This window comes from Schistocerca cancellata, chromosome 5 (genome assembly GCF_023864275.1).
Source record: "Schistocerca cancellata isolate TAMUIC-IGC-003103 chromosome 5, iqSchCanc2.1, whole genome shotgun sequence".
Lineage (NCBI taxonomy): Eukaryota > Metazoa > Arthropoda > Insecta > Orthoptera > Acrididae > Schistocerca > Schistocerca cancellata.
The window spans coordinates 492339446-492352280 of record NC_064630.1 but is presented as its reverse complement, the minus strand read 5'-3'; the positions used below and the strand labels follow the sequence as shown (position 1 = coordinate 492352280).

At 39.2% G+C, this 12835-nt stretch overlaps 1 protein-coding gene across 2 annotated transcripts in view; it reads right to left on the bottom strand.

The window, feature by feature from the left end:
* Nucleotides 1-12835, bottom strand: part of LOC126188310 (glutamyl-tRNA(Gln) amidotransferase subunit A, mitochondrial) — a 175454-nt gene that overhangs the window by 68087 nt on the left and 94532 nt on the right. For both annotated transcript variants that reach the window (XR_007537850.1, XM_049929904.1), the window contains exon 6: nucleotides 5838-6043. Coding sequence is in view for 1 of the 2 variants with exons in the window: in XM_049929904.1 (XP_049785861.1) it covers nucleotides 5838-6043 (206 nt within the window). In the remaining variant the exon portion in view is untranslated. The remainder of the gene's footprint in view (nucleotides 1-5837; nucleotides 6044-12835) is intronic.

The following is a 12835-nucleotide window of genomic DNA, read 5'->3' as shown; positions in this document are numbered from 1 at the left end:
ACAGTCTGTTAAAATGACAAATTTGAAGGGCTGTGTTCCATACTATAGTTATTCTCATATTCCTTTTGGCTGGATGTATTTCCTATTTGTGACATTTAGCACAATCACTTTCACATAACAGAACACAGTCTTCTTTAGCTGGTAACAATAAGCATTCTACGTCAAAGAAAAAGAAGCCCCTTAGTTGTCTAGTGGCCAGACAAGATGGCCAGTGAGGAGCTTTTTGGCACCTTAGAAACTGTTGTTCTGGAGGATTTCCACATGTGGGGGCCTCGCTTAGTTTTCCTGGTTATGGTTTTGGTGACTAGGTGAGCAGCTGGTACCTCTGTACACAATGTGTAATGGCTATAGCATGTTGGGGAGTGACCTCATCCAGGGTATGGAAATGTTGTTAGGGCACCTGCAACCCCTTTTCAACCTCCGTGAACAAAGAAAAATTGTACTTCCCCTCTCCTCTCCCCATAACTAGAAACACACTTTATCCGTGACTTGAGTCTTTTGTAATCTTATCCGAATGTCAGGAAAAATCCCTCTGTCTTTTTGCTGAGTTGGCATGAATACAACATGACAGTACACTTTTCCCATTGGGAATGAGGTTTAGTGGATTCACCATGGTGTTCCCATGAGTAGCCAGCGACAGAGCTCCACACACCTGGAGACTGAGGGTTTCTGACTTTCTTTTTATCACCCTCGTGATCAGGGTGGTTAAGTGAAATCCTCATTCCTTGCAATGTACAGAGTTCCAGTGCAGTGACAGATGTGGTTGCAAAAATAAAAGAGCTTACAGAGTATTGGCAGTGCTCACCAGACTCCAGCTTAGGACATCCATATTTGCCAAACGTGTACACAGACGATGATGGTTACAGTCATTCTCGTATGGGATGTGCTTATCATTAAGCCCACTAGATGTGGATTACATTGAGGTTGGTCCATGCTTACAGACGAGCTTCATACCAAGAATAAAGCTTTTTTGATGAATCTTCAATGTACCATTGACAAGTTATAATATGAAAATTCATAAATTCTACACACACACACACACACACACACACACACACACACACACACTTGAAAGTTCCTAATGGGTTCATAGCTTTAAGTCCAGGTTGGAAGTCCCATCAGAAGCTTCCACACAGGAACTGTGTAGGCCTTCCACAGTCCCTTTGAATGCTCTGAGAGAACATTCAAATGCTATATGATGTACTGTCTGCTGTTCTTCATAGCAATCATATTCAGGGCCATCCCCCATGGTGCAGCAATGCTCCACATCTGCCCCAGTCAGTTCTGATCCAATTCAGTATGTACTACTATCATTGGCGTAGATGAAAACCTGCTGGTTGCTCCCACAAGTTTTGATTAATTGGAGATGCTTAATGAAAGATTGCTCCTGCCATTGATAGCCTTCTTGCATTTTTGAGTTAGTATCCTGCAGGCTGATTGCTGTGCGCCACAATGGCTTTCTATGCCTCAGTCACTGGGTTTCTGAATGAATTGGTTATTATGTTTTTTTTTTTTTATTTTTGTTATTATTATTATTTTATTTTTTTCCATACAATCGGCAATGACTGTGCTCTTCTTATGGATGGTGGTGGAATGTTACTAAGTATTGGTAGCCAGTGCATCATTGTGGGACAAATACACCCTGTGACAGGCGCATTGCTCGACTGAGCTGTGTGTGTGTGTGTGTGTGTGTGTGTGTGTGTGTGTGTGTGAGAGAGAGAGAGATTTTAATGTGAGTGGTGTATTCTGTGACTCAGTAAGAAAGAGCTAGAGTTGCTGATCTGCGGGCTGTTGCAGTGGCACCGCAGGTGGTTCCAGTTAACACTAGAATGGCAGAGATTCTGACATTCCTAAAATGGCGGAAAGGGGTCATTTTGACCCCACATAAAATATCTTCATGTTTGACTTCTACAAGTATTTTTTTAGTGTTTGTTAATCCATACTTTATTTCCAGTAATTACAACAATTATTTACAATTATAAATAATAATTACTAATTTATTTGAACAATAATGTATCATACAAATTTATTGTTGCTACTGCTAACAAGTTTCTAAACTATAGATTTTAATTGATTAATTATTCATACAACCTTCTAGACACATTTAGTATAATTGGTCAATTTTACTTTCACAAGTATTTTACAAACAGCTCTGTATTACTTTTCAGTCAAGTCACTTGAAGCTGCTAGACGCACTTAGCACAGGTGATCTCTGTTTTATGCACACATTTTCCGCACACGGCTTTGTGGCACTTTACACAGTTTTCACTGGTCTTGTTGCCATTGCAGAGGCTGATTTGGCACTCCGCCTTCTAGGTGATTTCTGTCCCATATCCTCTAACTTTGCCTTATGTTCTTGCTCTTTCATTCCCTTGAGTTCATTTGCCAGTTGAAGTACGAACTTTTTCCTTTCCATTTTCTTGTTCATTATGATATTATAGATGACACATGCATTTATTGCCGCCATGTCCAGTATGTTGTAGAAGGCATGCATTGGCCATCTCCTATATTCAACCTTCATAGTATATTTACAGGTCATTTGATCAACCACGTTCACCCCGTACTTTGTCGCATTGTAGAACATTACGGTTTCAGGTTTCTTGCTTATTGCTACTTTAGCATGCAGCAAATTCAGAAAAATGAAATTTTTATTCTTCTTTCTTTGCTATAAAATCAAGGTGCAGTCTGTGTTGTCACTATTGTGCAGTATTGTGGCGGAGTGTATTTCAGCATTCGGCTTCGTTACTTCTTCAGAGATTTCATAGATCTTGTTCATTGTACCAACAAACGAAGTTTAAGAGATGTAAAGAAGTTGTCTGTGGTCACATTTCTTCCTTGATTTACAAATGGCTCCATGAGACACAGAACGTCGTACTCTGTAAGTGGTTGTTTCTCTTTATGCGTATCCTCTTTGCCACGGGAAAGCATTACATATATACTTTGTTGTTATATCAACAGCCAACCAGAATTTGAGACCATATTTGTCTAGTTTGTTGGACATGAATTGAGTAAACCTGAATCTTGCTTTGCTTGGTAACAGTTGCTCGTGAATGGTTGTATTTTTTCCAGGGCAGTAAGTGTGAATACTGTTTTCAATTAATTTTCCCCAAATTTCAGATACAAGAACGAATTTGGTGGCTGCCAGGCATTCAGCCTGGGTTGATTTTTCATCAAAATGGAGAAATCTGAGAAGTTCCTGAAATCTGACCCTTGGCACAATGTCCTTGATAAAAGCAGGCCCCCAAGAGTGCGACCAGATATCATCCACAGACATACCTTTTGTGCACAATACACCCCGAAGATACATGATGGCTATCAGTTTCTCCAGTTCCTCAAGTGACACAGTCCAGTCATTGTTTTTTAGTACTTTTTGAACATTTGATTCTATGTATTTCTTCATGAAACGTAGCATTACTTCATCAAAAACAAGACGGAGTGGCACCGATGACAGAGCTGTCTACTCGTTGACAAGCATTAGTACTGGGACCTCCTCTCCCCTTCAGAACATTCACAGCTGACCACCTTCCAGAAGATGAATAATTTCCAATCTCCCACACAGTTTCATCCCTTGCAATCATCTTTGTAGACGCTTCCAACTATACCTGCTGTGGTGAAAGAGGTGATGATTGACATATATCAGCAACTGAATCCTCTTCCACTAATCGCCCCTCGTTCACAATGTCTTCATCTTCACTTGTGTCAGGTACATAATCATCATCAGTGAAGTCAATTTCCGATTCAACTTCGGAATTATCTAAGAGATGTAACACTTCTTCATCAGAAAGTCCACACTGATGATAAATGCTCGAAAACATGTTACACGGACAAAGACTGCCTGAGTGACATGACATAAGCTGTGTCAGACTGGAATGTACATGTGCCAATTTGCAACAATGAGGAGCAACAACTCTGCATTACTGCTCACTGTTGCCACTGTATTGTTGGATAATTTACTTATATTCAGAAGAGAAATTATGGTGGGGTCAAATTTACTCCTTCCACCATTCTAGGTATACTGAATGAAATGGTGAAGAAAACTAAAATATTTTGTAAATACTAAAACATCTTCAGAAAGAAGAGGAAAAATCATAAAAAGTCATACAATTTCATTAACAAAGTAAATAAACTGGATATGACAAGGAACAAAAAACATTTCACAAGGTTCATTTTGACCCCTTCTGCCATTCTAGTGTTAACTTCTGGAGTATATTGTTCGAAGTTTTGATTTTAGTTGCCACATTCCAGAGATCAATTTGTATGTAAAAAACCTAGAAATTTTGGAGTATGCAACAGTGTCGAGTCTGATCTCTAAATGTGAGTGTAGGTTTGAAGTTTGCTTATTGATTTCACAGGTAGAAAGTTGATACAATGGTCTTTTGACTATTTGGTCACAGAGAATTGTGTTTGAAGTATTCATCCAATGTCCTTGTTCTGATGTTACTGTTCCTTCATCTTCCCTAAAGCTTTGATCCTGAATGATCAGAGCAATATCATTAGCATAAACAAAACTTCCTGGCTTTTGTTTCTGGAAGCTCATATTTACAAAAATTAAAAAAGAGTGGGGCCAAAACAGAACTTTGTGGGATACTATCATTTATTTTGTGAACTATGCTTTTGGAGTTCTCTGAGAACACATGGAAGTATCTATTGTTCAGCATGTTGCCAATTACAGTGGGTAGTTTGCAATATAGAATAACACTGATAAATCTGAGCTGGAGTTTGTCATCATGCCAAACAATATGATAGGCTGCAGTTAGATGATTTAGCTTCCCATGATTATCTTCTGCTTCTCAGAGCCATTTCGATATGAGTTGTTTTTGCTAGCACCTGTTTCTCATATCCTCTTCCTTGACTAAGCCTAACTTGCTCTACTGGGACATGTTTGCTTATGGCTGAACAGATTCTGTTATGAATGAGCCTCTCCAGGAGCTTGAAAGAAAACTAAAGAGAGCAGTGGGGCAGTAGTTTAAAACTTTGGATGGTTCTTTGTTTGAATTTAGTACAACAATGATCTCAGTTTTCTTGAAGAGAGTTGGCAGATGACCTGTCTAAGGTATTTGAAAAGAAGGTGTTCATCCATTTGAAGTAGAGGGCCCACAGTGCAATAGAAACTCAGGGTAAATACCACCCACACCTGCTGCCTTCCAAGGTTTCATGTTCTTTGTAGCTTCTATGGTCTCTTTCAATTGAAATGGAGGGGAAAACTCAGATGTTTGAGGAGTTGACCTTATCTTTATATTTAAGAGTTGTCTACTTCTTGTTTTGATGTGTTCATCTCTTGTTGACATGGAAGTGGTGATCATGTCATTGGCCACATCATCTTTTACTTTACATTTCTGTCAGGCGGTTATAATATAAAACCTACCAAATATGGGCAATAACCGGAATTTATCTCACCGGCCATATTCCTCTCCACGAAGCAAATGTCTGACTTGTCTTATTAAGTTCTTCATCCTACAGAATGCTGTGAAACACAAAATTTCACACTATAATACCACACAATCAAACCAGTTCATCATCCATGAACATTTTCTTGTCCCAAGTGAATACAGCTTAAGATCACTAAGGTCCTCACCATTTGGTATAACTTAGGAGGCACAAGTGGAATACTGTTTATGGACATGGCACGTATATAACATCGGCCGGCCCCCAATGCCCCCTCTTCCATGTTTCGATCAGTAGAACTAATAAAAATAACAATGTAATTTCACTTTGTTATATGCTGGTTACTCTTGAGGATAGTTTACAAACACAGTGGGAGAAACAGATGACACAAAAATTTAAATGTGCAGTACTTTTGAAAGTTATGAGAGATGAACCACTAGCAAACAGCATACCTGTGAAACAACTGCTCCATTATGTTCCAGTAAATCTGCAACCTCAGTCCACGCTGCCAGCACCTCTGTGGACAGCCCAGGGCAGTGGTACTCTGCAGGCACACCCACTCGCAGACCCTTAACATCTAGATCCTTAGGAAGACAAACTGGCAAAAATGGTTTACGCACTGTAGTCGAGTCCATTGGGTCGTGGCCAGCTAGAATGTCTGGAATAATGAAAATTAACTTGAATATTTCTTAATGTACAACACAAGTAGATCCTTCACAAAAAATTACAGTTGCAGCCATAAAATTACAAATGACCAAGCAATATAGATGCTGGTGAAGTAAAACAAGTGGCATACAAATAATCATCATCTTAATGCTGGATCTCTTGTTTTTAGCTGTATTTCCAAAATATTTTTTTCCAAATCCACAATCCTGAAAACACAAAACACATTTCTTTCTTTTGGTTACTCATTTTTGAGCCATGTTCTGCCGATTTCACTTTCTGTAGAAATAATGAACAGTTTTAAGTAATGTTTGAGTAATGCTGTTTTAGACCTAAATTATTACATTTACTCTTATTTTTGTTTTAGTGCTGGTGAAGCGATTGATTTGTTGCTCAAAAAGTAATAACTTTTACAAAAGAGCAATGGAATAAAATGGAGGCACAACATAACCAACACAGTTACTCTCGTAGCAGTCCCTCGTGATGACTGAGATACTATCCGCCCCGAGCTGAGTGATCAACTTGGCTGAATGCCGTGCAAAGGAGCTTGGGTTCGATTCCCAGGTGGGTCGGTGATTATCTCCACTCAGGGACTGGGTGTTGTGTTATCACCACCACCACATAATCTCCATTGACACACAAGTCACTGAAGCAGCGTCAACTCAAAAGACTTGATCCAGAACCTGAGGGGAGGCCCTAGCCAAACATTTCATTGAGATACTGAGCTAACGTAGATGGTGAGATATTAGTATTATACACTATAGATCTAGGCTGAATTATCTATTATAACATGACACAGGTGTTTCAGATGTCACTATTTTCTTTCAGCAACTCCTACTCTCAGTTTTCTAAGCAATCCGTAATGCATTATTTAAGAGATACATTCTGACTGCCTTTTTGAAGATATATTTTAGTACTCTTGAATCTCCCTGGACAAACTGCTGTGTAATTTCAATTCCTGATTAAAAATGTTTTGAGTTTATCATTTGTTTTCTCTCAGTAAATGTAAGTCCAAACTAACATGGGATTCTTAGGAATAACATGTTCCATTTTTATCCCCTTAGGCCACCAAAAGTTGTTTGTGAGAAGTGAAAACGTAGTTTAAATAGTTGGTAAGTGTAGAACATCCCACGGTGTGCACGCGCTTTTGTTTTATATATGTGCAAATGAAGTGTAAGTCATATCTTTTTCAGGCATTGGCAAGGTGCGATGGTGAATAAACCTCTCCACCTGCTGTGGCAGGGTACTTGTTCTTTGTGTGTAATGGTTTGGCAGTGCCTCGGAGTCAAGAAGCGAAGAGATGCATGCAAGAATGTAAATGAAGAAACATCTGAAGAGTCCTTAGAAGAACTTTCATTCTCTCAATTGATAATGTCAAAGCAATACACACATATGTTGTAACCTGTCATGCGTTACAAAATAAGACAATCTGTTCATTCATTGTTGTAACTAAAGTTGTATAAGAAAAACATTGTGCATATAATACAGAAAAGTTCGTGCAAAACTGCTTACGTCATTTACTAGTTTTGACAGACTGTAGCTCTCTTCTCGCAGCTGCAACAAGATGAAAGAGTCCAACTGCTTGGAAACATGGCACAGCATAGCAGGACCACAAAAGTAATTAACTCTGAGAACAGTGACCAGAAAGTATCTATAAGGTAAGGTGACACACACACACACACACACACACACACACACACACACACACACACACACACACACGCGCGCGCGCGCGCGCGCGCAACAGGATGTTACAAATTCACCATGTAACACTAGTTTCGCTCTCTTGTGCAGGGCGCAAATTAGTGATGTGAAAAGGAGGGAGCATTTTTGGGTTTTCAAGAAGTTTGAAGAGAATAACAAAAGAAAATACAAAGCTGTTCAGGGCAACCTGAGTCAACAACTAAAGATGTATAAGGAGGCACAACACTGTGTTGTTGTCTAAAATAACAAAGAAAAAATAAATGTAATGTGGTTGTGACTGAAGAATTGATAATTGGTTTCAAAAGTGAGAAAAGAATAATAGTTGACTGTAGCAATCCCATGAACAGCAATAGGTACCTACATGCTTAAGTAACCTTTGGCACTTGTGTGATTATATCATAGATGACATGGAAGAACTCTGTTGTGAGTTCAAAACTACAGTGGCAGCAATGATCTCCAAGGGCATCTCTGCAGCAGCTGACCAGCGTAATGACAGAACAGCTCCACTTCACAGCACTGTGCCCAGTCAGTGGCTATGCAACGACTGTGCAGTAACTCATATCTGTGTCACTGAGCCCAAACAAAACACATCAGCAGCACAGTGTGTGGCGGGGCAGGGTGGGTAATGATATTGCAGCGTAAATGTTTGTTCATCGTCTTTCATCATACTGTTCACTACAAAAGTTCCACCTACCTCAGTATGGCGTCTGATCACCAGCAAGTTTCTCTGCGTACGTTACTGTTCAGACGGCGTTAAAAGCAGCGTTGATAAAAAATGTTCTTGATACTCACATTGAAAAGTCTGCGTAAACCTCTAGTAGCAAGCTATCCTGTAATATCTTATAACAATTTTCAGGTGTAGGGCAATTACTTCATCTCTTTAGTAAAAGGTCAAAATTCTGAAACTAGTGTTTTTATTTCCTTAGTTCAACAAAAAACTTCTGCCATCAGCCCAAATTTAATTAACTAACAAGATCACTGTTCTTAGTTCACAGTCATGCAATACATTTCACACGCAAAGCAGCCAGGAATGCACTTAAGTCCGACCCAGATTATTACATGATCTACAGTCAAATACTCTGCTACTATGTACGAGTTTCACAGTCAGTCCTTTTCAGTGGATTTCTATTAAAGAAACTGCTTGCCAAACATTCCATAAACGAATACAAAACATGCCACACGGAATTTTTACTAAGGCTGAAAGTACATGCACGGTTCTCTTTCCAACAAAACAATCCAAAAACTTCCAAACTTCACAAAACTGTCCATAAATGCAACTGTTATTATGGCCACACAATCTGGACATGAGAAGCCAATTATTTCATTTTACACATAATACAAACGGAAGCGTTCAACATGACCTGCACGTCCGATAGCTGACTAGCGACTCCTGTTCAGTCTGCTTCTCTCCCTGTATAACTACATAGCAGTGCGCGGGAACTGCTTAACTCTGATTGGTTGATCAAAATGATCAGCCACTCAGAACTATCCTTCGAGATTATTCTCGTGCCAAAACTGTCCTACGCCAATCACTATTCACAGATGCATTTACATCATTTCAATATGCAAATATTAATATAATGTTTAACAAAACCAAACAAATAGAAAACTAATCTTGAAATAAATTTAGAAACTTATTACTCTGCAAAGAGCTGTTCTGGCTGCCTCCTTACAAAAGCAAGTACACTTAGACATACATCATCAGCAATGTGGGTAAAACACAACTTTCCCACAACACAGTTACGTAATGGTGTATATAATATAATATTCAAATTTTATGTATGTCCCACATACATACTCTCATTCTCATTCATTCCACAACAACAAAACAAATAGTTATTAATTTTTTCTTTAATTTTTATCTTATAAAAATAAAAAGTAGTTAAAGTTTTCAAATGTGAAAATCCTGATTAAATAGTGCTGTCCATTGAGAGTCCTGGAAATGTTTTCTAATGATACTAAAAGATAAACTATTATAGATCTTAACTGCATTTAATCTTAGAAGTGTCAGTTTGTGATTTAAGTAAATTTCTCTAACTCTGAAACTATGATAGATAGGAAGCTGAAATTTTTATACAATATTCTCTTGAATAACAAAAGGTAGTGTACCAATTTTTAACTAGACTGAATTATATTTAATATAGTTTATTTAGATTCTTAGGGGTTTGAATATACAGTTGCTCAAAGCGACATGGATACCGCTTCTCACAGCTAGCATAGCGACAGGTGCGAATGACTCATTGCTAAGGCACAATTGGCGGTCTCCTTCACAGCCAATGGCTCCAATGCTATGGGCTGTTCTGCAAAGTAGTTTACTGCAATAAAGTTATCTCATATTGACTCACAACGCTACACGTGCAACTTGCTGTGCAGCCAATTACATGTGCTGTAAACAGCCCCGAGATGAAATTATCTTTAGTAATCTGCTGTAAAAAGTTGTAGAAATACAGTTCAGTGTTACACACACACACACACACACACACACACACACACACAGGGTGTCCATAACTAAAGTTCCGGTTTCAAAACACTGTAGAAATAGACCCACTGCTCAGAATTATGTCAAATCTGAACAGCACATTATTGATGCAGGGGAAACATCAAAGAACTAAAAAAATTAACAAAAATTTTATCAAAAGGTGGTGCTGTAAACACCTTGGTGTAAATTGGTTGGCTACAAATGACAGATGTACTGCAATATGACGGCTATGGTTTGAGTTAAACATTACACCATCCTTACTCTTCACTGTGCCTGACTGCAGCCGACAGTTGTGGCACTGTTAGATTGGGACGCCCACCCACGATGGCAAGAGAAAAATTAGTTTTTAACTGTCCCGAGGCGAAAAACTGTAATAAAAGCCAAATGTCATGCAACTGGCCCAAGACATGATCAATATGCTGTCCACCATTTTCTGCCCCAAGTTCAAATCAAGAAATAAGCAAGTCCCACAACAGATTCCAGTGCCTCAGGAGTCATGTTCAGAACATGTTGCACAATGTGTGCCTTCAATTTAACTTTATTCACAATGAGAGCATTGAACACAACGTATTTCAGATAACCCCATATCCAGAAGTCACAGGCATTAAGATCAGGTGATCTGCATGGCCAAGCTGTCGCCAAATGACAGCTAATGATTTTAGTATTTCCAAAATTCCTCTGCAGCAGCCATTTCACTGGCTAAGCAATGTGCAGAGGAGCACCATCTTGCATAAAATTTATCCTACCCACACATCCACATTGTTGAAGGGTTGGAGTGACAGTGCACTAAAGGCTCTAACAGCGTTTACGAGTTATAGTACAGGTAACTGGACTACAGGATTCATCTCCTGAAAAAATACGGGCATACAATTAACAATGGCCTCCACTCGCACCACACTATTACCTTTGCAGAATGAAATGGTACTGGTTGATGTGCATGTGGATTTTGTTAGATTAGATTAGATTAGATTAGTACTTGTTCCATAGATCAGGAATATGACACTTCGTAATGATGTGGAATGTGTCAGGTTAATAAAAGGTATCTATACAAGATATTACATAATACAAAATATTACATGACACTTAATATTTTTATTTTATTTTATTTATTTAATTTTTTTTTTAATTTTTGTTTTTGGTTGTGGAAATTACCCACTTACTATAACTAAAAAGGAAATACAGAAGCGTCCGATCTTACCCGTCGGCTTTGACCCATGACGTCACAAATGTAGCGGAAACGACCATAAACAACAATTCCAATATGGCGGATATAAAAACATCGCATACGTATTATAAACACTGAAATACACAAGTTTCACAAAAAGCCTAATGACTCTAACGGGACAAGCGTGGGAAATTAGGGGTTTTTGGGTGGGGACAAACAAATATACACAAATGTAGCCACCGACCGCCATACAAAACCACGCAATACAACGAAATAAATCAACATTACAAAACTGACCAAATACAAAAAAACACATTCCTATCCAGAATCGGACACTTCCCTTGACCTATATAGCTCAACAGAACCTACCGATCACATCCCCCAATACAAAACTAAAAAACCAACACTTCCCTTACACCTACATACATCTACAACAGCTCCCGATCACATAAATTACGATCGAACACTTCCGTTGACCTATGTAGCTCAACACAACCTACCGATCACATCCCCCAATACAAAACTTAAAAACCAACACTTCCCTTACACCTACATACATCTACAACAGCTCCCGATCACATAAATTACGATCGAACACTTCCATTGACCTATATAGCTCAACAGAACCTACCGATCACATCCCCCAACACCAACCTAAAAAACCAACACTTCCCTTACACCTACATACATCTACAACAGCTTGCGATCACATAAATTACGATCGAACAATTCCGTTGACCTGACCATAAACGACACAAAGGTTTCACAAGAACAATCTGCTAACATTGATAGCAAACAAAGATAATAATAAACAAGTGGTACTCGAGGCCAGGCAGGGGGGGGGCGCCCCCCCCTGACCCCCCCCCCCCCCCCCCCCCCCCCCCCCGCCAAAAAAAAAACTCCCAACCTAACCTCGTATTCAGTGCTACGCTACAGATCAATGTGTAGGTCCCTAACGTCACGGGTCAAAACCGACGCGTGAGATCAGATATTTCTGTTGACACAAAACATACATCAAAAACAAAAAAAACGGAACTTACCTCAAAAAAGTTCCAGCCCCAGAAACTAGATTGGCCACCACAATCACACACAAATGCACCCTAACTAACCACTTTCGGCCTATACATTTTACCCACAGCCCTTAAAAAAACCCGAAAAATGCAATAGGCCTCTGGGACACTCTTCCGCCAACAGTACTCATCTAAATGAGACTGAAGGTTGGAAGAGCGCCTCTTCCCCCTCCCAAGAACTGACTTAACCGCCCCCCACATCCCCTCAATTGTGTTAGTGCAAGCCCCAGTATCATAATTCTTAAATTCTAGACTGTGGTTCACTACTAAATGATTAAATCCCCTGTCACCCAACCCCCTATAAGAAGAAAAAGCATCAGAAACTATTGTGGACCCGGGCTCTACATACTCCTCAATTAACCCCACTAA